At 39.3% G+C, this 22556-nt stretch overlaps 1 protein-coding gene and 1 non-coding gene across 2 annotated transcripts in view; both read right to left on the bottom strand.

The window, feature by feature from the left end:
- The window catches only part of EFCAB5 (EF-hand calcium binding domain 5), a 155488-nt gene that overhangs the window by 69323 nt on the left and 63609 nt on the right, over nt 1-22556 (bottom strand). The window contains exon 7 of the mRNA XM_006165478.1: nt 15273-15343. Coding sequence (XP_006165540.1) covers nt 15273-15343 — 71 coding nt within the window. The remainder of the gene's footprint in view (nt 1-15272; nt 15344-22556) is intronic.
- On the bottom strand, nt 1269-1375 carry LOC114005512 (U6 spliceosomal RNA). Its single transcript, XR_003547358.1, has one exon. It is a non-coding gene; the product is annotated as a U6 spliceosomal RNA (small nuclear RNA).

Below are 22556 nucleotides of genomic sequence, written 5' to 3'. Positions count from 1 at the left end.
CTGGCATGATTTTCAAGCCACTGGATGCAGGACTTAAACCATGGTTGGCCAAGTGAGTGTTCAGTGCTTCAACACTATGTCACCTGCTGGCCTGATCCTTAGTGACTTTTTGCTTGAGAAGGAGATATTTTTCTAAATGACTCATATGGTAGTGTTGAGTAATTGACATTTTCTGACAAGACCTGTGGCTCGGTCCTCAAACATTGGAAAAAAACATTATTGATTTATAAGAAAAATCACCCTGTTTTATATTAAGGCCATATGGGTTTTCTGGCCATGGGAATACTATTGAATCAAAAATTAGTTAAAACCTTTCTCTGAGAGCCACTTCAACTTCCTGGATTTATAGCCTGTGGGTTTTCTGAGTGAGTATATTCTGATTGTCCTGGAAGCATGGCTCTATGACATAAAAACAACCAGGTGCCACTATGAATTACACATCAAATTTCAAAACTAGAAATCAGTAAAATTTGCAAAAATCTCTTGCAAAAAAAGAAAAAAGTGAAAATACATGGGAGGTTTTATATTTTCATACCTTTCCAAGGAATGAGTCAAAATGATTGCTTAGATTAAATTAAGACTAATTAACTACTGATATCCTTTAGTTTAATAGCTCAACCATCTATTAAACATTTGAACTGCACTTAGTCAAGTTATCTTTGTGTGCTAGCTCCCAATGTAATTAATCCTGTGTGTGTGTGTATGTGTGTGTGTGTGTGTGTGTGTGTGTATGTGTGTATGTTTCCCTTCTGACAATGTTGAGAACGTGGCAAATGTCTCATTTTTTGGGGGGGAGTCATATTTTTTAAATTACTTTTTAAATGTATTACTCATACATTAAATCACTATACATCATTTAGATTTTGAAGAGACTCTACCCAGCACGATATGCACCTCAGTTCGGCCCAGTTGAGACTATTATACACATCCTCGTCAACAGGTAAATAACCTTAACTGTGTCCCACAAGTGTCTTACCTCTCCATTTCCCCAATTTTCCTTTCTTACACTCTTCCCCTCCCACACTCTCTTTCCACTTTGTCTCTAGTGTCCATTACAATTTTTAATGCATTTTTTAATTTAAATTTATTTACATTCATTCACTATACATCATTACAGCATACAAAATGAGATTTTCCATCCAGAATACACTGTGCTCAATCAAGCACATCAACATACGTGTTATCGTCAACAAATAATTTTCCATTTCTTGTTTCCTGTATATTTTGATTCTGTTTGTTTTCCAGTCTTTCAGTCTCTACCATAGAGTAAAAATATGGACCACTTCATGAATTTGCGTGTCATCCTTGCACTGGGGCCATGCTAATCTTCTCTGTATTATTTCAATTTTAGTATATGTGCTGCCAAAGTGAGCACAAATGTCTCATTTTATAGACTGAAAACTAGTATTAGATATTACACCTCTGAGCCATTGGGATTCACACATTTAATTGTCGATACACTAGGTAGTCGATGTTATGAGAGGTTAGGAAGAGAACTTTATGTTTGGAAACTATCTTCGGGTATCAACCTCCGAATCGTATTTGTAAACCCTGATAGTTTAGGAGTCAGAAAAAAAAAAGGGAAGAAGTGAACAGAATGTTGAAGTACATAGCAAGCAGTTGCTATCTCTCATTGAAGAAATGGTGTGTTCATACAGCCTTTGCACAGAAAATTAGCTTTCCAGTCTCAGGGAGGGAACCTTAAAAAACAATTAGGCCCAGGCTGGGGCAGGAAGATTATAATGTAGTCATCTGTTCTTGGACTGTGCTTGACCCTGGGTCACTGACACCACTGACTGCGAAACCACAGATAAGCAGGGATTACTGCACAGCAATGTGAACTCCTCCGTTAGGGTGACCAACTGCTTTGCTTTGCCTGGTACTTCCTGGTTTTAATACTGAAAGATCCATGTTCAGTCCCAGGCAGACCAGGATGGATTGACATCCTATAACTCAGTCCATGTTTCCTGTGGGGAAGGCAGCTAGTTTTTCTAATGGGGCCCACTGAAATCTAAGAGTTTCTTTTCCAACTTGTACAGAGAACATGATACTTAGTCCTACAACTCAGTACAGTGTTAAAAGTGACATAAATGGCAAATTTTGTCTCATAAAATGAGTTGTCCCTTGGAGATCTAAGTGTTCAGAAAACTTAAAGCAAGGGACCAGCAGTTGGCATAATGGCTATGTCGCTGGACTCCTATATAGTCAACCACAGTTCGAGTCTCAGACCTGGTGGCTTAAACTCATGCCGGGCGCGTGTGCGTGCGTTACTGCACAGCAATGTGAACTCCTCCGTTAGGGTGACCAACTGCTTTGCTTTGCCTGGTACTTCCTGGTTTTAATACTGAAAGATCCATGTTCAGTCCCAGGCAGACCAGGATGGATTGACATCCTATAACTCAGTCCATGTTTCCTGTGGGGAAGGCAGCTAGTTTTTCTAATGGGGCCCACTGAAATCTAAGAGTTTCTTTTCCAACTTGTACAGAGAACATGATACTTAGTCCTACAACTCAGTACAGTGTTAAAAGTGACATAAATGGCAAATTTTGTCTCATAAAATGAGTTGTCCCTTGGAGATCTAAGTGTTCAGAAAACTTAAAGCAAGGGACCAGCAGTTGGCATAATGGCTATGTCGCTGGACTCCTATATAGTCAACCACAGTTCGAGTCTCAGACCTGGTGGCTTAAACTCATGCCGGGCGCGTGTGCGTGCGTGCCCAAGATCCTGAGAGGAGAATGGAGGAGAAGGTATTGCAGTGTGGCCATATCCCCTACGGGGTGATTTCTCGCCTTCTGTCTCTCTCTGTCTTTCTGGCAAGCACACACGCCCTATAGCGAAAGAGAAAGAAAATTTAAAACAAACCTGATGTTCTCCTAAAACATGTCTCTTGTGTTTCTAAATGCTTGGCTTACAAAACAAAACAAAACAAAATCCCGAACGAATCAGTACACTCTATATTTTGAATGGTTTTGGTCAAAATATAAATGTTTAAAGCACTGGTCTTAAGGTTCCTTTTGAAATAAGGAAGCAAGGTAGGCAGATGGATGAAATTTAAAACTCACAGCTACCATGTGAGTTTCCTACATGAAACCTGCCCTGTTCAAGTTTCAATTTTCCTTTGTTATGCATCCCTCAGCAGCAATGAATATAATAACTTGTAATATTTGCATCTATTTGCTGCTTTGTAATTGTGTGTGTGTGTGTGTTGTTAATTCATTTATACTTTTTTCCCTGATCTTAGCCTGGTCCCATCCAGTGTGTGTGTGCACACAGATGCTCCCCCAGCTCTAACATGGACATGAAGTCTCGCATGTGCCTACAGACAGACCGTCACACCACAGTGTATTATTGCATTGCTGTAATACATTATTGTATAGAGTAAAATCGAGTATACTCCTAACAACTAATAGTCTAGAAGTAAACATTCTAAAGTGATTAATTTGGGTGTTCATTTACTTAGAATAAAACAGATAGAAATGAGAGATACATCATAGCCAACAAAGAGCATCAGTTGTTCATTTATCCATCAATAAAATGGATACACTTGAAAAATGATAGGCATATAGAAACATTCTCTCCATTTCTCTTTTTCTTTATATTAACTATTCTTCAATGACTTCATGTTCTTCAAACACCCTCTATCCTGAGTACTAGTTATTGGGTGGTCAGAAAAGTCATGACACATTTTTACCTAATACATTATTCATTACAACTCAGAGCAGCAATTGTATGACACAGTATTTCCACTGGGTGGCACTTGTGTGTAATATCTTGAATGTAAGCCTGACATTTCTAATTCCATTTTCTTCCAGTTTTGTTAAATGAGTATAAATAAGATAATATTAAAGTACATCTCTTTTTAAAAGTAAGTATTTATTTAATTTTATTTATTGTCATTATTATTTTTTTAATTTGCTACAGGGCACATATGCTATCCAGAAAGACAGAGAGAGAGGGAGAGAGAGGGAAAATGAGAAGGCAAACCACCATGTCAGGGACTTGAACCATAGTTGGCCATGGGGAGTGCCCCACCACCACACCACCTACTGGCCCCAAAGAAATCTCTTTAAAAGCAAATACTACAGACTACTACTTCTATGTCATATAGAATGATTCAATGATTTGATAAGAATTAAATATTTTCCATAAGTATTTCTTTTTTATTTTTTTAGAGAGAGTTTTGCTATACGGTGCATGAAGACAGAGACAGAAAGTGAGAAATCACACCCCCATGGGGATGGCCATGCCCCAATCCTTTCTCCATTCTCCTCTTGGATTTTGGGCATGAACACATATGCACCTGGTCTAAGTTTTAAGCCACCGGGTCTGGGTGGACTCGAACCACGGTCAGCCATGTGGGAGTCCAGCAATGTAACCATAATGCTATCTGCTGGTCCCAATATTTCTTCTTATAATTTAAAAAAAGTTTAATGAATTATTTATGTAATTTTATTTATTTATTTTAAAAATTTGGTACAGGGCACATGTGCTCACGAGAGAGAGAAAGAGAAAGTGAGAAAGCTAGTCACCAGGCCCAGGACTCAAACCATGATCAACCATGTGGAAGTCCAATGCCTTAACCACCACGCCACCTGCTGGCCCCAATTTTTAAATTTTTTTTTTTTTCCAGGAGGCACATGTGAGACAGAGAAAGAGGAGAGGGAGAAAGCCCAATAGGACTGGGTCACCCACGATCCTTTCTCTTTAATTTCTCTATACTGTTGAGATTTTGAGCATGCGTGCACTCATGCCCTGAGTGTTTTTCAAGCTGCTAGGTCCAGGACTTGAACTGTGAGGTTGGGGATGGAGGATTCAGCTGCCTTAACTACCAGGCTATGGAGCCAGCACTTTTATAAATATTTCATTTTTTTTAAGAGAGATTTTTGCTAGCACATGTGTGATCACCAGAGAGAGAGAGAGAGACAGACAGACAGACAGAAAGAGAGAAATCATCCCCAGGGGGCATGACCACGCTGCAATCCTTTCTCCTCCACTCTTCTCTTGAGAATTTGGGCACACACGCACACACTCCCAGTGGGAGTTTCAAGCCTCCAGGTCTGGGACTCAAACCACAGTCAACTATGTAGGAGTCCATGGACATAACCACTACACTATCTGCTGGTCCCTCATAAATATTTCTATATAAGAAATACTTCCTTGATTTCAGTTCTCTATAATAAAAGTGCCTGATTGCATCTTTGCATTTCAGGGAGAAAAGTTGGGAAATGTCAGGAAAACAAATCTGAATAGCCCAAACCATCTGTTAAAACAAAAGTATATGGCCAGCAAGTGGTGTGGTGGTTGAGGGCGCTGGACTCCCACATGGCCAACTGCGGTTCGAGTCCTGGACCTGGCGGCTTGCTTTCTCACTTTCCCTATCTCTCTCTCTCTGACTCTGTCCCTCTCTGGTCAAATTAAAATAAATAAACAAACAAATAAATAAAGTTCAATAAAAATAATTCTTAAGGTGCCAGCTGGTGGCATGGTGGTTAAAAGTGCTGGACTCCCACATGGCCAACTGCTGTTCAAGTTCTGGATCCAGCAGCTTGCTTTCTCACTTTCTCCCTCTCTCTCACTCTGTCCCTTTCTGGTCAAACTAAAATAAACAAATAGTCTATGAAAATTATACATATATACATACACATATACACACATATGTACATGCACACATACTTGATTAAAGGAGAAAGGGTAAAGATAACATACACCTACTATTATGGTACTTCATATAAACTCATTAGCATTTGATATAATACCTTCGTAGACAGAGTCCTCACCTGACTTTCCTTTTCATTTCTCATCTTTTCCCTAGTTATATATCTCATATACTAATAAAAAAAGATTTCTTTCCTACCATATAGACAAATAGACTCTTTCAGGTCTTCATGTTTTTTACATGCTGTTGTCCTGCCTTCCTGGAAAGTCTTTCTCCTTTTCTACATCTGTCCAGATCCATAAGACCCAGCAACAACACGCTATCTGAGATGTTTTGGCTCACCTACTCTGTTGGGGTTCTTCCAGGAACATCTGGCTCTCTTTTATGGTATATTCTTCATGACAATATTTTGGACTAATTATTTCCTTGTTTGTCTCCTCACAAACCTCTCAAACCTCAACACTGGGAATTAACATTACAAGATGGAGTTCAAAATTTTTAATTGAATTGGTTCAGTCACATTATTGTAAGGCCAAGCTTGAGACTTCTGTGAAGGATGAGAATCGATTGCCATCACATTAAAGATGAATTCTCATTAACTTGGGGTGTCTCCTCATAGGGTCTTGCTGTATAATTTATGTGACACACAATGGAGCTCAGTGTCCTCCAACAGATTCATGAATAGCATGCAGGAAAAATGCAACTTAAACTAAACTGAAAGCAAAAACCTCTTAAAAAAAAAAAAAGGGGGTTTGGTTTTGGGGCACATGTACTTACTGGAGAGACAGAGAGAGGCAGAGAGACAGGAAGGAGAAATCATGCCCCCAGGAGGGGATGGCCAAGCCACAATCCCTTCTCCTCCAGTCTCCTCTCAGGATTTTGAGCATGCACGCACATGTGCCTGGTGTGAGTTTCAGGCCACCAGGTCCGAGACTAGAACTGCAGTCAACTACATGGGACTCCAGCAACATAACCATTATCCCATCTGCTGATCCCAGGACAAAAACATTCTTAGAACAATTGTGATAAAATTTTAAACTACATAGGAGACTATGCCAAAAGGGCATCTGTATTCCTGTGCTTATTGCAGCATTATTCACAATGGCCAAGATACGGAATCAACCTAAGTGTCCAGCAGTTGATGAATGAATAAAGAAAACATGGTATACACACATAATGGAATACTATCTAGTCCTAAGAAAGAGGGAAATTCTGTCCTTTGTAACAACCTGAATGGACCTGGAGGACATTGTGCTAAGTGAATAAGCCAGGCACAGAAAGACAAATACCTCATGTTCCCATTTATATGTGATATCTAAAAAAGTTGAATCCACAGAAATAGAGTTGAATGCCATTCACCAGGGCTGGCAAGGTAGTGGGAGGAAGGACTGTGGAGAGGACAGTCACAGGCTACAAAATTTTAGAGAAATAGGAGGAATAGATATCTGAAATATATTATACAACAGGGTGACCACAGTTAATATGTTATATACTTCAAAATTACCAAGAGGGTAAATTTCAAACATCTCATCACAAAAAAAATGATGTGGGGTGATAAATATGTTAGTTAGCTTGATTTAATCATTCCATACTACATACATATATCAAAAACATCACACTGTACCCTTTAAATATATACATTATGATTTGCCAAAATAAAATTAATAAAAATAAATAAATAAACTAAATAGATGAGCTGAACAGTAGAGGAGAACAATAGCTAAAACTGAAAATTAAATATTGATTTCAGGGACCAGCAAGTGGCTTGGTGGTTGAGGCACTGGACGCTCCCACATGGCCGACCACAGTTCAAGTCCTGGACTGGTGGCTTGGTTTCTCACTTTCCCTCTCTCTCTGTGTGTGTCTCTAGTCAAATTAAAATAAATGAATGAATTGATAAAATTTAAAAAATAATTCTTTAAAAAAAGGACAGATTTCAAGGACCCGGCCCTGGACACTGCTTGACAGATTGGGGCCAAATGGGAGGCCTGGGTTCCATTCCTGGCTTACTCTGGAAAGTTGGGCATGATGGTACACACCTGTGGTCCCAGCCGCTCAGGAGGTTGAGGCAGGAGGATCATGACACAGCAAGAACCTGTCTAAAACACCACACACATACCCACACCCACACCCACACCCACACACACACACACACACACACATACTCTCTACTGATTTTAGGAATTCTCATAGAATATACATGAGTGAAGTTTATTCTTGAAACACAAGGGTGGTTCAGTATTGGGGAGTTTACTGATATAACTTACAACATTAATAGATTGTATAATTATGTGATTATCCCAATAAATAAAATAAACCACTTGAAAATATTCAAAATCAACTTTTGCTTTTAAAAAATAGTTAAATTATAGGGACCAGCAGTTAGTGTAATGGCTATGTCGCTGGACTCCCACATAATCGACCGTGGTTCGCGTCCTGGACCCGGTGACTTAAAACTCGCCCCGGGCGTGTGTGCGTGCCCAAGATCTTGAGAGGAGAATGGAGGAGAAGAGATTGCGTCATGGCCATCCCCCTTGGGGGGTGATTTCTCACTTTCTGTCTCTCTGTCTCTGTCTGGCAAGCGCACGTGCCCTGTAGCGAAAACCTCTTAAAAAAAAAAAAAGTTAAATTACAGATGGAAACTCCTAAACTTAATATTTACCAGAATATTCATCATAAATCAACAACCAAACAAATACTTTTTGAATAAACTAAAAATAAAAGGATGGAATAAAAGAGAGTAAGTACAAAGCTCAGGGTTTCTTACAAAGACAGCATTGGTTTTAAAGGCAATTCCTCTTCCCCTCTTCTCTGACTCTGGTATCAAGAATCAGAAGAGTGACTAGAAAGGGAAATGTCAAGCCTCTAAACTGGAGTGAACAACAGGTCTCATATAGCCTCAGGAGAAAGTCAAGAAACTATCCATACCGTCTTGGAATAAATGCAAATTACAGAAAAAGCATCCAAGAACCAGGAGTATAAAAATAAATGGCATAACAGTAGGGCAAGGATGAAAATATAATATAGGAAGAAAAAAAAGCAATTGGCAGATAAAGACAATCTCAAAAAAAAACAGCTCAAGAAAAACAAGACATTTCTCATAATTGCTTTAAAGGATAACTCATTAGGAACACAAATTCAGTATAGCAAAAACTAATAAAGTTGCAGAATGAGATGAAAGGGTAGAGCTTAGGTGTAAGGACTCAAACTGAGCATTGAAATTTAAAAGACTCTCTTTTCTATGAAAGAAAATAAAATGAAAAATAAATTAAAAAAAATAAATAAAGAACAAACTAACACACACACACACACACACACACACACACACACACACACACACACAAGATGCTCTTTTCCGGCTGGAACCATGAAGGGCGTTCAAGAGAAGAAAAAGAAAGTTCCTGCTGTGCCAGAAACCCTTAAGAAAAAGCCAAGGAATTTCGCGGAGCTGAAGATCCAGCACCTGAGAAAAAAATGTGCTCAAAAGATGCTTCAAAAGGCAAGGAGGAAGCTTACCTATGAAAAATCTAAACACTATCATAAGGAACATAGACAGATGTACAGAACTGAGATTAGCATGGCCAGGATGGCAAGAAAAGCTGGCAACTTCTATGTACCTGCAGAACCCAAATTGGCGTCCATCATCAGGATCGGAGGTATCAATGGAGTGAGCTTAAAGGTTCAAAAGGTGTTGCAGCTTCTTCATCTTCGGCAGATCTTCAATGACACCTTTGTTAAGCTCAACAAGGCCTCAAGTAACATACTGAGACTTGTGGAACCATATATTGCATGGGGGTACCCGAACCTGAAGTCAGTAAATGAATTGCCCTACAAACGTGGTCATGGCAAAATCAATAAGCGAATTGCTTTGACAGATAACTCTTTGATTGTTCAATCTCTTGGTAAATTTGGCATCATCTGCACGGAGGATCTGATTCATGAAATCTATACTGTTGGAAAACGCTTCAAAGAAGCAAATAACTTCCTGTGGGCCTTCCAATTATCTTCTCCACGGGGTGGAAAGAAGAAAAAGACCACCCATTTTGCAGAAGGTGGAGATGCTGGCAACAGGGAAGACCAGACCAACAGACTTATTAGAAGGATGAACTAAGGAATCCACCCTGATTATTTTTGTTATCTGGTCAGTAAATAAACAGTGGCTGTTTTTGGACTGCAATGTATTGTTGTATTAGTAACGTTTTTGTTAATTTGCCTCTGCTTTGCCTTAACTATTGTGGCACATCTTGGTGCTTGGTAAAGTTAAGCCAAAACTTCTGTAAGACTAGGGTCCATTTTTTTATTTTGTGAAAATCACTTAGGGGCTGTTGAAAGGCTTTTCCTACACCAGAAAGCCTGTTTCCCCTTTTGAATTTTTCTGAATAAAAATGGGTTTATTCAAAGAAAACTTATTTCAAGGCATTCATGCATGATTTGTAGGTAATAAAATAAAGGTCAGGTCACCAAAAATGAAAAAAAAAAAAAAGAAATTTAAAAGAACAAGCAATGTAAAATGTAATTGTTGACAGAAAAGTTTTAGAGCATAACAATGAATTCAGATGATAAAAATAAGAAAATTAGGGACCAGCAGTTAGTGTAGTGGCTATGTTGCTGGACTCCCATATAGTCGACCGCAGTTCACATCCCGGACCTGGTAGCTTAAAACTCACGCCAGGCGCATGTGCATGCATGCCCAAGGTCCCAAGAGGAGAATGGAGGAAAAGGGATTGCAGCGTGGCCATCCCCCCTGGGGGTGATTTCTCACTTTCTGTCTCTGTCTCTGTCTATCTGGCAAACACACGCACCCTATAACAAAATCCTCTTCAAAAAAAAAAAAGAAAGAAAGAAAATTAATAAATTTAGAAAGAATTACTAGATACAAAAGACAGATCTAATCCCACCAAAGATAATTAATTGGATTAAAAAAAAGATAATTGGATTCCCTGTTATAGACAGCTGAAAGATAAAATGGAAGATGTATTCAAAAACGTAATACAAGAAAATGTCTCAGAAATGAAAAAAAATCTGAATATCAAAAGAGCACACCATACTCAAGTATTAAAAAATATTTGGTATTTTTAAAGCAAAATACCAAGACATATTCTATTCAAACTCTTTCTTTTTCCTTTTCCTTTTCTACTAGAAGGTGTGTGTGGTTTTCAGAGAGACAGAGAAAGCAATAGAGAGGGAAAACGAGGAAGCAGAAGAAGATAAATTGACCTGGTTACAATGGTGCAAATGGCAAGGTGCTGCCGTGCAAGGCTGAGGCTACACAGTGGGTCCAGTTTGAATTCTGAACAACCTAAACAATGGTATGTACCTATAATTCTGTAACTGGGAGTCTGGACGGATACTGATTTCTCGCTTTCTGTCTCTCTGTCTCTCTCTGCCTGTCTGGTGAGTGCATGTACCCTATAGCAAAAACCTCTAAAAAAAAAAAAAAAAAAAAGACAAGCAAAAGCAAAAGCAAAACCAGAAACAAAAACAATCAATCAGAGATCTGTTTTCTCATAGTTCTGGAGGTTCAAAAGTCCAAATCTAGGTGTCAGCAGAGTCCGTGTCTGGCAAGGGCTCTCTCCCTGGGCTGTAGCTGACTGCCTTTTTGCTGGGTCCGCACAAGGCCTTTTCTTGGTGTATACACAGAGAAAGTGTGATCTCTCTGTTTTCTTATAAAGCCACATATCCTATCAGATTAAGATCCACCCTTGGGGCCAGTAGGTAGCATGGTGGTTAAGGGCACTGGACTCACACATGTTCTGTTCGAGTCCCAGACCTGGCAGCTTGCTTTCTCTCTCTCCTTATGACCTAATTTAACCTTAATTTCCTCTTAAAAGTCCTCTCTCTGGATACAAAATCGCTTAGTGTTTAGGGCTTTAATATATGAATTTGAGGGCGGGAACCCAATTCAGTCTACAGCAAGCTGTAAACAAAGATTTATGTCCAGATACTAAACTTAGGATTTTTTTTATAGTGAATAACGAGCACATAAATGTATAAAAATAAAAATACCATTAAATAAATTATGATACTATACCTCACAAAATATATGTAGTCATTAAAATGTTTTGAGAACCTGGCACACATTTTAGGGCACTGCTCTGCAATGCTGGAGCCACATGGAAGATTGGTTTGGATTCCAGGCAGACATACGAGCATACGTGCCATGATCCTGGATGGGGGAGTGGGGAAGGGGCTGTGGTGTGCCAAGACCCTGCTTAGGGTGCCTGTTTCTCTTTCTCTTTTTGTCCATGAAATAAATAAATAAACTTAAAAAAAATTTTTTTAAGGACCAAAATGAGTAGATGCACTTTTCCTCATTCCTCTTTAACTACAACTGAAAACCCTAGATATTAGATATAAACAAATTATGAAGACTATAAAAGGTAGAGAGGAGACAGCAGATTGGCCAGGGACCTTAGGACCCGACAAATGGTGTTATCCTGGGTTTTCTTCTGGACTCATGTGTCCGTAACGGGTGCTGTAGAAACGGGCAACTCAGAAATGCCCATGAGAACATACAAAACAAACAACAGTAATAATAACAAAAACAAAACAAAACAAAAAATGAGAAAAGCTTGCTCTCTCTAGCCACAGGAATAGAAAAGAGGCAATCTAGAAAGAAAAATCATAGATAATAACCACCCTCCTCAGCCCCTGGTTCACTCTCAAAAGCAAAGGCCAAGTGGAAAGCCTAGACTTCCACCCCTGCTCATAGCCAAATGACCCTCTCCCTTTCTGCTGGGAAGTAGCAAAGAAAATCAAACGGAAAGCCAGTAGTTTCGTGTACACATATCAGTAACAAGGCTCCCTTCCTCTGCCCCCAACCTATCAAAAGAGATTGAATGGGAAATTTAACCACCATGCCATCTGCCAGCCCCAAAGAAAGCCTTTACGTAAAATGTAAATAAGCTCCATGGCATTGTACTCAAAATGTCCAAGATGCAACAGAAGATCAAATATTGTCTAAGAAATTAGGACAATTTCAACATAAATGAAAAAGACTATGAGCACAAGTCAACACTGAGATGTCACCAGATATTGTGGTTATCAGACAAGGGTTTTAAAGCAGCAGCTATAAAAAATCTTTTAACAAACAATTATGAACATACTGGAGAAAATGAAAAAAAAAATCTCAGCAAAAAAATGGATGAAAAAATTTCAAAATTATACCAAAATTTCCCATTTTTTTTTATTGCCAGAGGGCATGCGCACTTGCAGGGGTAGGGGCAGAGAGAGAGAAAGTACCCCTCAGTGGGGCATGGTGGTGCAGTGATCCTCTCTTCTTTTCCCTCCATGCTGTTGGGATTTGGGGAAGGCACACACAGGTGCCTGGATTGTTTTTCAAGTTGTCAGCTGAGACTCAAAACCGCAGTCAGCCCTGTGGAATCTGGCCACTAGGCCATGAGGCAGCCCTAAATTGTCCACCTTTAGGAAAACTGGTATAAGACAAATTGTCAATTAGCACCAAAAATCAGTGTTTTGCAAAGAAATATAAGTTATGTATTGTCTATTACTATATTAAAATGATGCACTGACTTTTCCTGAACCATTTTAATGCTATCATTTGTTTCTTTGCAAATTTTTCTTTGAGTTGCTTGTCTCATTTGTATTTGTGGGATTTTAATTTATGAAGGTGACTAAAAGGCTAATGCTACTGAAATATTTTGATTACTTAAAATATTCAAGGGAAGGGAGTGTGCCATGCCATGCAAGGACCATAGGGAAAACATCAGGTCTTGGTCAAGAGGCAGAAGGATCAAAGGGAAAGCCTAAGCCAGAGTCCTTATGTGGTTTCTACAGGAAATGCAAGACAAAGCAGTCAACAATTTAGAATTGGCTACTTTGAATAGCTTTAGGTCTTTGGGGCTAAGAGGCTATCCCTGGTTGTCTGGTACTTGGTCCTGGGTCGCTTTAAGGCAGGGAAAACATGGATTTTAGATTATGGGGGAGATATAAAAATCTTTGGCTGTTAGTTTGGCCCCGTGACTAATGGATAGAAAATACACAAATATTGGGACCAGCAGTTAGCATAATGGCTATGTCGCTGGACTCCCACGTAGTCAACCGCGGTTCGAGGCCTGGACCCGGTGGCTTAAACTCACGCCGGGTGCGTGTGCGTGCGTGCCCAAGATCCCGAGAGGAGAAGGTATTGTGGCGTGGCCATCCCCTCTGGGGGGTGATTTCCTGCTTTCTGTCTCTCTGTCTCTCTCTGCCTGGCGAGCGCATGCGCCCTATAGCAAAAACCTCTCAAAAAAAAAAAAAAAAGAAAGAAAAGAAACAAATATTGACTGTAAGAAAACACAGCTGGAACATAACTGAGATAGACTTTGCCAAATACTTAACTGATGTAACAATCCTTTTTTTTGTTTTTGGAGAGATTTTTGCTATAGGGCACATGCGCTCGCCAGACAGACAGAGAGAGACAGAGAGACAGAAAGCGAGAAATCACCCCCCAGGGGGGATGGTCACGCCACGATCCCTTCTCCTCCATTCTCCTCTAGGGATCTTGGGCACGCACGCACACGCGCCCGGTGTGAGTTTTAAGCCACCAGGTCCGGGATGCGAACCGCGGTCAACTACATAGGAGTTCAGTAACATAGCCATTACTCTAACTGCTGGTTCCCGATGTAACAATCCTTTTAAAAAGGATTCCAGAAATACTTCATACACAGTTTTGAAACAGTATATTGTGCAGTCTTCACCATCAGTGGAGCCAAAGTGTATGAAAGGAGAAAGAGAAAGTTGCTTTGAGTCTGAGGCTCATTAGAGAAAAACAGGGGAAACAGGAAATATGAAAAAATATAAAAATAAGCCATGAAAGACTTAGAACTCTGATACCACTAAATTACTTCTTTTGCTTATTGCATTATAATAGAATCATACTTTCTTCACTGCAGTATTACATAGACTTTTTTTTAAGAATTATTTTATTTTATATATTATTATTATTTAAATTTTGCTGTATGGAATATGCACTTACCAGGGACAGACAGAGAGAAAGAGGGAAAGTGAGGAAGCAAGCAACCAGGTCTGTGACTCAAACCATGGTCAGCCATGTGGGAGTCCAATGCCTTAACCACTACGCCACCTGCTGGCCCCTTATGTAGACTTTGAAATCAAACTGCCTGAATACAAATTTCCCTATTTCACGAGTTGTGAGACCATATGCTGGTTATTTAACCTTTCTGCATATTGATGTTTTCATCTGTAAAAGTAAAAGACAAGAGATGCTGAGAGGATTACTGGGCTCATGGACAGTTTAGGACAATGTCTGGCCCATAGGAAATGCTTTGTAAATTTTAGATCTCATTATTATCTGTATAACCAGAATTCATTAAATGTAAGATGTTCGTTTTTCTTGATCTTACCAGAAAATGTCAGCAGAAGTTTTTCATACTTTCACATAATGAATGCCGCTGATTAAAAAAAACTTGTAAGATGCTTTTGATTACAAGATGTAACCTAATTTCAAAGGAGCTAAAATATTTTGAAGTATATATTGTAGCATAGATAAAATTAATTTTCATATTTTAATTTAATGTACATGTAACATACACCAAAAGACAATTAAAACTGGCAAAATAATTTGATTCAAATATTAAATAAAGTAATTCCTTACTTCTGTAAATTCCATTTTGTCCAGTCTTGGTTCCATTGACTCAATAATATCCAGTTGTTTGCAATATGATTCTAATTATGGAATAAAGTTATTTTTTAGTTAGTTTGGTCGTAATACATTTATATTTTATATTTATATTATAGTCCTTTAAAAGTAGAACATAAAATTATTCCTTAACTGATATCTTTCCATAATCACAATAAAGCAAATGACATCTATCAGTTTGTTGGAAAAGTCATGATGCATCTCTTGCATAGAAAACATACATCATGACTTTTCTGATAACCTAATAGTTGGGTAACATTCCAATTACTACTAAATTTTATTTTCCTATCTTTATTTAACCAAGAAACCCAAATATTACAGAAAACAAGTCTATGTATACATACATATACACACACACATATGTGTGTGTATATATATATATATATATTTTTTTTTTAAGAGAGAATTTGCTATAGGGTGTGTGTGCTCACCAGAGAGACAGACATCCCCCTGGGGGGATGGCCACACTGCAATCCCTTCTCCTTCATTCTCCTCTCAGGATTTTGAGCATGCACCCACATGCGCCTGGCATGAGTTTTTAAGCTGCTGGGTCCAGGACTTAAACTACAATCAACTACATGAGAGTCCAGCGATGTAACCATTACACCATCTGCTGGTCCCAAGTCTATATTTTTAATGAATGTGTTGGAATAAAGTAGAAACAAATATGCATATCAATAATATAAAAGACTACAAAAGCACCTGTGTTGATTTATACTGGCAGGTGTAAAGTAAAACAACTCTCCAAACTTTCTTTTTAAATTTTCTTTTGGTTTTAATGTTTCTTAAGGTAAATAAATAATATATTCACATGTTCTTTTAGTAAAAAAATTTAAATAATACGAAAATATAGGCAGCAAAATGTAAGTATCTTCCTTCTTTCCGAATCCCACCAGCACTCCCACTCCTCCCGGCCCTGGAAGTAACCACTGTCATCCTCGGGACAGCCCTTCTGTGCATATCCATATGTATCTGTAGACCTACACACATACAGCTTGGGTTTTTCTACATATAAATATGACCATTTTGATCTGCAACTTGCTGTTTTCACTTAGCACTTATTGTAGAGCTTTTCCAATAGGATCTAGCACTCAGGGGGGAAGTTTGGAATAGGAAAATGGATTAGACATCACCAGCTGCAGTGACAGATTTGAAAGAGAACCCAGGGAGCATGTGTAGTGTGTGAAGCGAAAAGAGAGTCAAAAAGGAAATTCTGGAAAACATTTAAGGTGCAAACAAAAGAAGAACCAAGAAGTAAAAATGCTAAGAGGTGAGCAAAGATGAAAGAAAAAAAATCAAGAAAGACCAATATCATAAAAGCCAAGAACAAAGAGTTTTTGTGAGCGACAGAGTGGTCAGTGATGGTGAATGTGGCAGTTCAAATAAAGATTTTAAACCTCCATTTGATGTGACAACCATGCAATCCTTATTGACCTTACCAAGAGACATACACACAATATGAAAGCTCATAATGAAAGCACTAAAACGCTGGCTTCTCCTACTTCTGACAGTTAACTCCTGCTTATCATGGGGTAGCGCAAGGCCTAGGAAAGGTTCTTCAATCACCCTTGAATTTTGTTATTGCTAATTATAAGACATCAGTTATCGCAGCCACAAGAGGATTATATAAACCTTCGTACAAGCTTATGCAATAGATGCTGATATCCCTGACCTAGATCTTCCCCCAAGCTCCAGAAGACTATGTAAACCAAGTGCAATGAAATGTTCTTGTCTGTCTCCTGACCAAACCTGGAGCAACTTAGGGTCAGGAAACACGTCTCAGTCTGCTTTACATTCTCTACCCATTCTTTGCACCTGGAGCTAAGTGAGGGGTCAATAAATATTGAATCAATGAATGACATAGAAAATAAATGCTATAGTATAGAAGGTGAGAGAAGAAACAATCACTAATGGTCTGGAATTTCTCATTTTATTAGGATCTCAGAGTTTTCTTACACCTTCGTGTGTACCCCCATAAATAAATAAAGTTATTTGAGAAATTTTCTGTAACAGGAGTGGGAGTTGAGCTGAAGGAAGGCTTACAGATTTTCAATAGGCTAAGAACAGGGAGAAGGAGGGAAGTTCGGCAAAGCTCAAATCATGTGATTAAAAAAATGAGAAGCATACTTTATTTTTAAGTGTGAAGAAAACTCAATCTACTGTTATCAATGTAGCACAAGTGGTTAAAAAAATTTAAAGAGTCGGGAACCAGCAGTTAGCGTAATGGCTATGTCGCTGCACTCCCACGTAGTCGACTGCGGTTCGCGTCCCGGACCCGGTGGCTTGAAACTCACGCTGGACGCGTGTGCGTGCGTGCCCAAGATCCTGAGAGGATAATGGAGGAGAAGGGATTGCGGCATGACCATCCCCCCTGGGGGGTGATTTCTCACTTTCTGTCTCTGTCTCTCTCTCTCTGTCTGGCGAGCGCACGCGCCCTATAGCAAAAAACCTCTCCAAAAAAAAAAAAATTTAAAGAGTCAACTAGATATAAATTATGTACATCTCAGGGCCCAAACTCTCGTTCTTTACGCAACAAGTCAGATTTTTGTTGTTGTTGGCCTAATCTCACATTGGGAAATCTTTCTGAAAACAAAAGCATCAAACTCTGTGGTTCCTGGCCCAGCACTGGTGGCACAGCTGGTGGCATGCTAAACTGCAGTGTGGGAAGCCAGAAGGCCAACTCCAGATTCCCAGCTGACCTGAAATGTGCCTGGCACAGGTGCCCAAGATCCTAACAAGCTGGAAAACCAGGAGGAGGAGATGTGGAGTAACAGATTCCAGCAACGGTGCCTGGCTCTCTCTTTCTCATTCTTTCTCTCTCTCTTTCTCTCTCGTGTGTGCATATGTTCTTTATCATGACAAAAATAAACTTTAAAAAATATCTCTGTTGTTCTCCTTAGAGATGGTACTGTCCTCCTTCCCCTCGGTGAGCAGAGTGGAAATTTAAGGGCAAGTTTTTGTTGCCATAATGATGGGGAGTAGGAGTAGAGGCAGAACTCCTGCAATTCCTGCACAATGAAGACTCTCTCTCTCCTGCCAGGCATTCAAGTAGCTGAAAAATCTGCTTTTAATAATTTTGGGTCTAGAGCTTAAATTTATTTTACCTATAAACACAGAGTCTAATTTTGCTATTACATTTTCCAAGAATGTAATTACTGTAAAAATTTGAGGCAGGATCGTATTTTGTTTGATTCTGGCACTTTACCAGGAATGGTTCACCATTTCTGAAAATTATGTAATAGGAGGTAATACAAATTGTATCCAAACTCTTATACACACACCTGTGACAGTCTGGATTCATAGATTTCCTAGTCATGGGGAGTCTATGTATAAGTCCAAAGCTAATCATTTACTCTTATTTCAAAACATAAACACACATGTACACATGCCCTTTGTGCGTTTAAAGCCACCAGGTCCAGGACTTGAACTGCAGTTGGCCATGTGGGCATCCAGCAATGTAACTGCTATGCCATCTGCTGGTCCCAGTACATAAAATTCTCATGTCTTTCTTTGTATTTCTTTTTATCACAGTTATGACATTATGTCTTTCTTTTTAAATTTTATATACATAAGTTATATTTTCTAGAAATAGCATAGGTTAATAAAGGGGTATTAAAGAATATTTATAATAAAATGGAGTGCTGGACTGAAAGGACTGAGAATCACTGATTGTGTCCCTGTTTTTCTTCATCTGGAAAGAGCAGAAGAGCTTAATTACATCTGTAAGAGCTTTGGATAACATCTGTCCCAATATTGACTCTTCATCTAAATACAGTAACTACTCTCCCCAAAAAGAAATAAGAATAAAAATATTATAGTAATAGGCATACTTACCAAGCTCAAATTCTGGATTTTGAAAAAAATCATGAAGAACATTCTGAATCTGCAAATCAAAAAATAGAATAAGAAAGGAAGCAAGCATATGAAAGAAACTACATGCTTTATCTTGATTATTTATATGTAGTATTTTAGAATAAAAGTCACCTGTAGTGTTTCTTTTTAAGTCCAAAGTGATCTTTCTAACTAGCAGATGGCATAAGGGTTACATTGCTGGACTCCCACATAGTCGACCATGGTTAGAGCCCCAGACCCGGTGGCTTGAAACTCATGCTGGGTGAGTGTGCGTGAGTGTCCAAAATGCTGAGAGGAAAATGGAGGAGAATGGGGTTGCAGTGTGTCCATCCCCTCTGGGAGGTGATTTCTCACTTTCTGTCTCTCTCTATCTCGCTGGTGAGTGCATGTACCCTACATCAAAATCTCTCTAAAAGAATAGTAATAAAATAGATTTTATTTTTTAGAGATTTTTTTTTTCCTTTTCTTTTTCTCTTTTTGCTATAGGGCATATGTGCTTATGAAAGAGAGACAGATAGAGAGGGAGGGAGAGGGAAAGTGAGAAATCATCCCCCTCCCATGCCAGGGGTAATGGTCATGCTGCAATCCCTTCTCTTCTAGTCTCCTCTTGGGATTTTGGGCATGCATGCACATGCACCCAGCATGATTTTCAGTCGCCCAGGTCCAGGACTCAAACTGCACTGTCGGCCACGTAGGATCCAGCTGCCTTAACCCTCATGCCACCTGCTGGTCCTCTTTTTAGAGAAGTTTTAAGTTTACAGAAAAATTGAGAGGAAAGTACAGGGCATTCCCATATATTCCTGGCCCCCAGTAAGCACAGCCTCTTCTGCTATCAATATCCTGCACAGAGTGGTATAGCTGCTACAAATGATGCACCTACATTATCACTCAAAGTTCACAGTTTATCTTAAGGATCTCTTGGTATTGTAAATTCTGTGGGTTTTGACGAATGTATAATGACACGTATCCACCATTATATCCACCATTACAGCTTCATACAGAATGATTTCACTGCTATAAAAATGCTCTGCGCTGTCTACTCATTCCTCCCTACCCGCTCACCCCTGGCAGCCACTAGGCTTTTCACTGCCTCCCTAGTTGTGCCTTTTTCCAGAATGTTGAATACTTGGAATTGCACAGTGTGTAGCCTTTCAGACCGACTTCTTTCACTTAGTAGCATGCAATTAAGCTTCTTTTCTTTTTTTCCATAGCTTGAAAGCTCATTCCTTATTAGCACTAAATCATATTTCACTGTATGATGTGCCACAGTTTATTTGCCCATTCACCTACTAAAGAATATTTTGGTTGCTTCCAAGTTTTGGCAATAATGAATAAAGCATAAATATAAATACCAATGTACAGGTTTTTGCATGGATCTAAGTTTCTAATTCACCTGAGTAAATACTTAAGAAAGCAATTGCTAGAGCGGATGTTAAGAGTATGTTTAGATTAGGGTTTTTTACATGTGTGTATATGTAGTAAAAATATATAAAACTTATCAACTTCAGGGCAATCCCATAGCACAGTGGTTAAGTATTGTGAATGGAAAGCTGGATCCTACGTGACTGACAACAGTTAAATCCTAGCCTGGTGGCTTGAAAAAAATGCTGGGCACATGTGCATTTGTGCCCAAAATGGAAAAATGGAAGGAAAAGGATTACAGAATGATCATGCCCTATCAGGGTGGGGGTACTTCCTCCTCACTCCCCATCCCAGAGATAAAATTTCTTCACCAATGAAAAAAATTTTAAGAAGTCTTTATAAGATGCTGGACTCCCACATGGTCAACTGCAGTTCAAGTCCTGGACCTGGAGGCTTGCTTTCTCACTTTCCCTTTTTCTCTCTCTGGTCAAATAAAAACAATAAAAATAATGATAATAATAGTGACCACAAATTATTCATCATTATTATTACTTTTTATCTCATTATAAGTTATAGGGAGCAGCCAGATGTGGATAAGGCATTAGCGATCTTTGTGCTTACGCTGCAGGGCAAGCAAAAGCTCTAACAAAGACATAATCTACTGTTACACAGCAGGGCAGTGTAAATTAAGGGAGGTGAGTGTCAGCCAGAGAAGGCCAGGGAAACATATTTAGAACTACAAGCCACAAGAACCACAGGACACAAGATGTTTCACAGCCGCGACCTGGCTTCTCCATTCCATTTCTATATAAAAGAATAAACCTTGGAACGGCTCAAGGCCACAGCATTCTCCACCGGAGACTCCCAGTCCACTGGATCTCAGCTTTTTCTACTTGTCAGTCTGTCTGTTCTTTCTCAGTCTGCCACCTGCTTTCACTAGGGGTTCCAGGTACCTTTGCTTCCCAGGCCACGGCAATAAGGTACATGTGCTCACCAGAAAGACAGAGTGAGAACGTAAGCCGCCAGGTTTCGGACTCAAACCATGGTCTGCCATGGGGAAGTCCAGTGCCTCAACCACCACACCACCTGCTGACCCCATCAATTTAGATGTTAAATAATCATATATCTAAGTATATTCATATTGTGGTGAAATAGAACTTTATGATCTTGAAAATCTGAAACTTTATACCCATTCAACATTAACTCTCCTTCTCCTCTTCCTAGCCCTGAGTAACCATCATTCTGCTTCTTATTCCTATGAATTTGCCTACTTTAGATATCTCATATAAGTGGAATAATTCAGTACTTGTCTTTTAAGAGTATATTTAGTTTTTTTAATAATTATATATTTAATTTTATTTATTTACTTATTTTCAAATTTGACCAAAGAGAGACAGAGAGAGAAGGAAAGTGAGATAGAAGCCACCAAGTCCAGGATGCAAGCCATATGGGAATCTACTGCCCCAACCACCACGCCACCTGCAGGCCCAGCAAGAGTACAGTTAGTTTTATAAGAAACTGCCAAACCAGCCAAACTACAGTGACACAGACTATAGAGGAGCTTCTGCATGACGTTAGAGAAGGCTGTAGGTTCACATCCCATGTTTGCTTCAACACACCAAGCATAGTTGCACCCGTGATCCAGGCCAGCTGCAGGTAGGGGAAGGACTGCAGTCTGCCTGTCAAGGGTCAAAGGTCTCTCTCTCTCTCTCTAACTCTCTCTTTCAGAAAATAAATAAATAATCTCTGAAGGAAAAAGAAAAATAAACTGCTAAACTATCTTGTAAAGTGGCTGTACCAGGGCAAGTAGGTGGCATAGGGTTGAGGTACTGGACTCCCACATGGCCAACCATAGTTTGGTTCCCAGACTTGGCAGCTTGCTTCCTCACTTTCCTGCTCTCTTTCTGTCTGTCTCTGTCTGGTGAGCCCTGTAGCAAAGATAACAATAATAATGATAAATAAAAATGAAATAGGGACCAGCAGTTAGCATAATGGCTATGTTGCTGGACTCCCATGTAGTTGACC

Source organism: Tupaia chinensis, unplaced genomic scaffold (assembly GCF_000334495.1).
Source record: "Tupaia chinensis unplaced genomic scaffold, TupChi_1.0 Scaffold143921_1, whole genome shotgun sequence".
Lineage (NCBI taxonomy): Eukaryota > Metazoa > Chordata > Mammalia > Scandentia > Tupaiidae > Tupaia > Tupaia belangeri.
The sequence above is the reverse complement of the archived record's forward strand: the minus strand, read 5'-3'. Positions and strand labels throughout refer to the sequence as shown.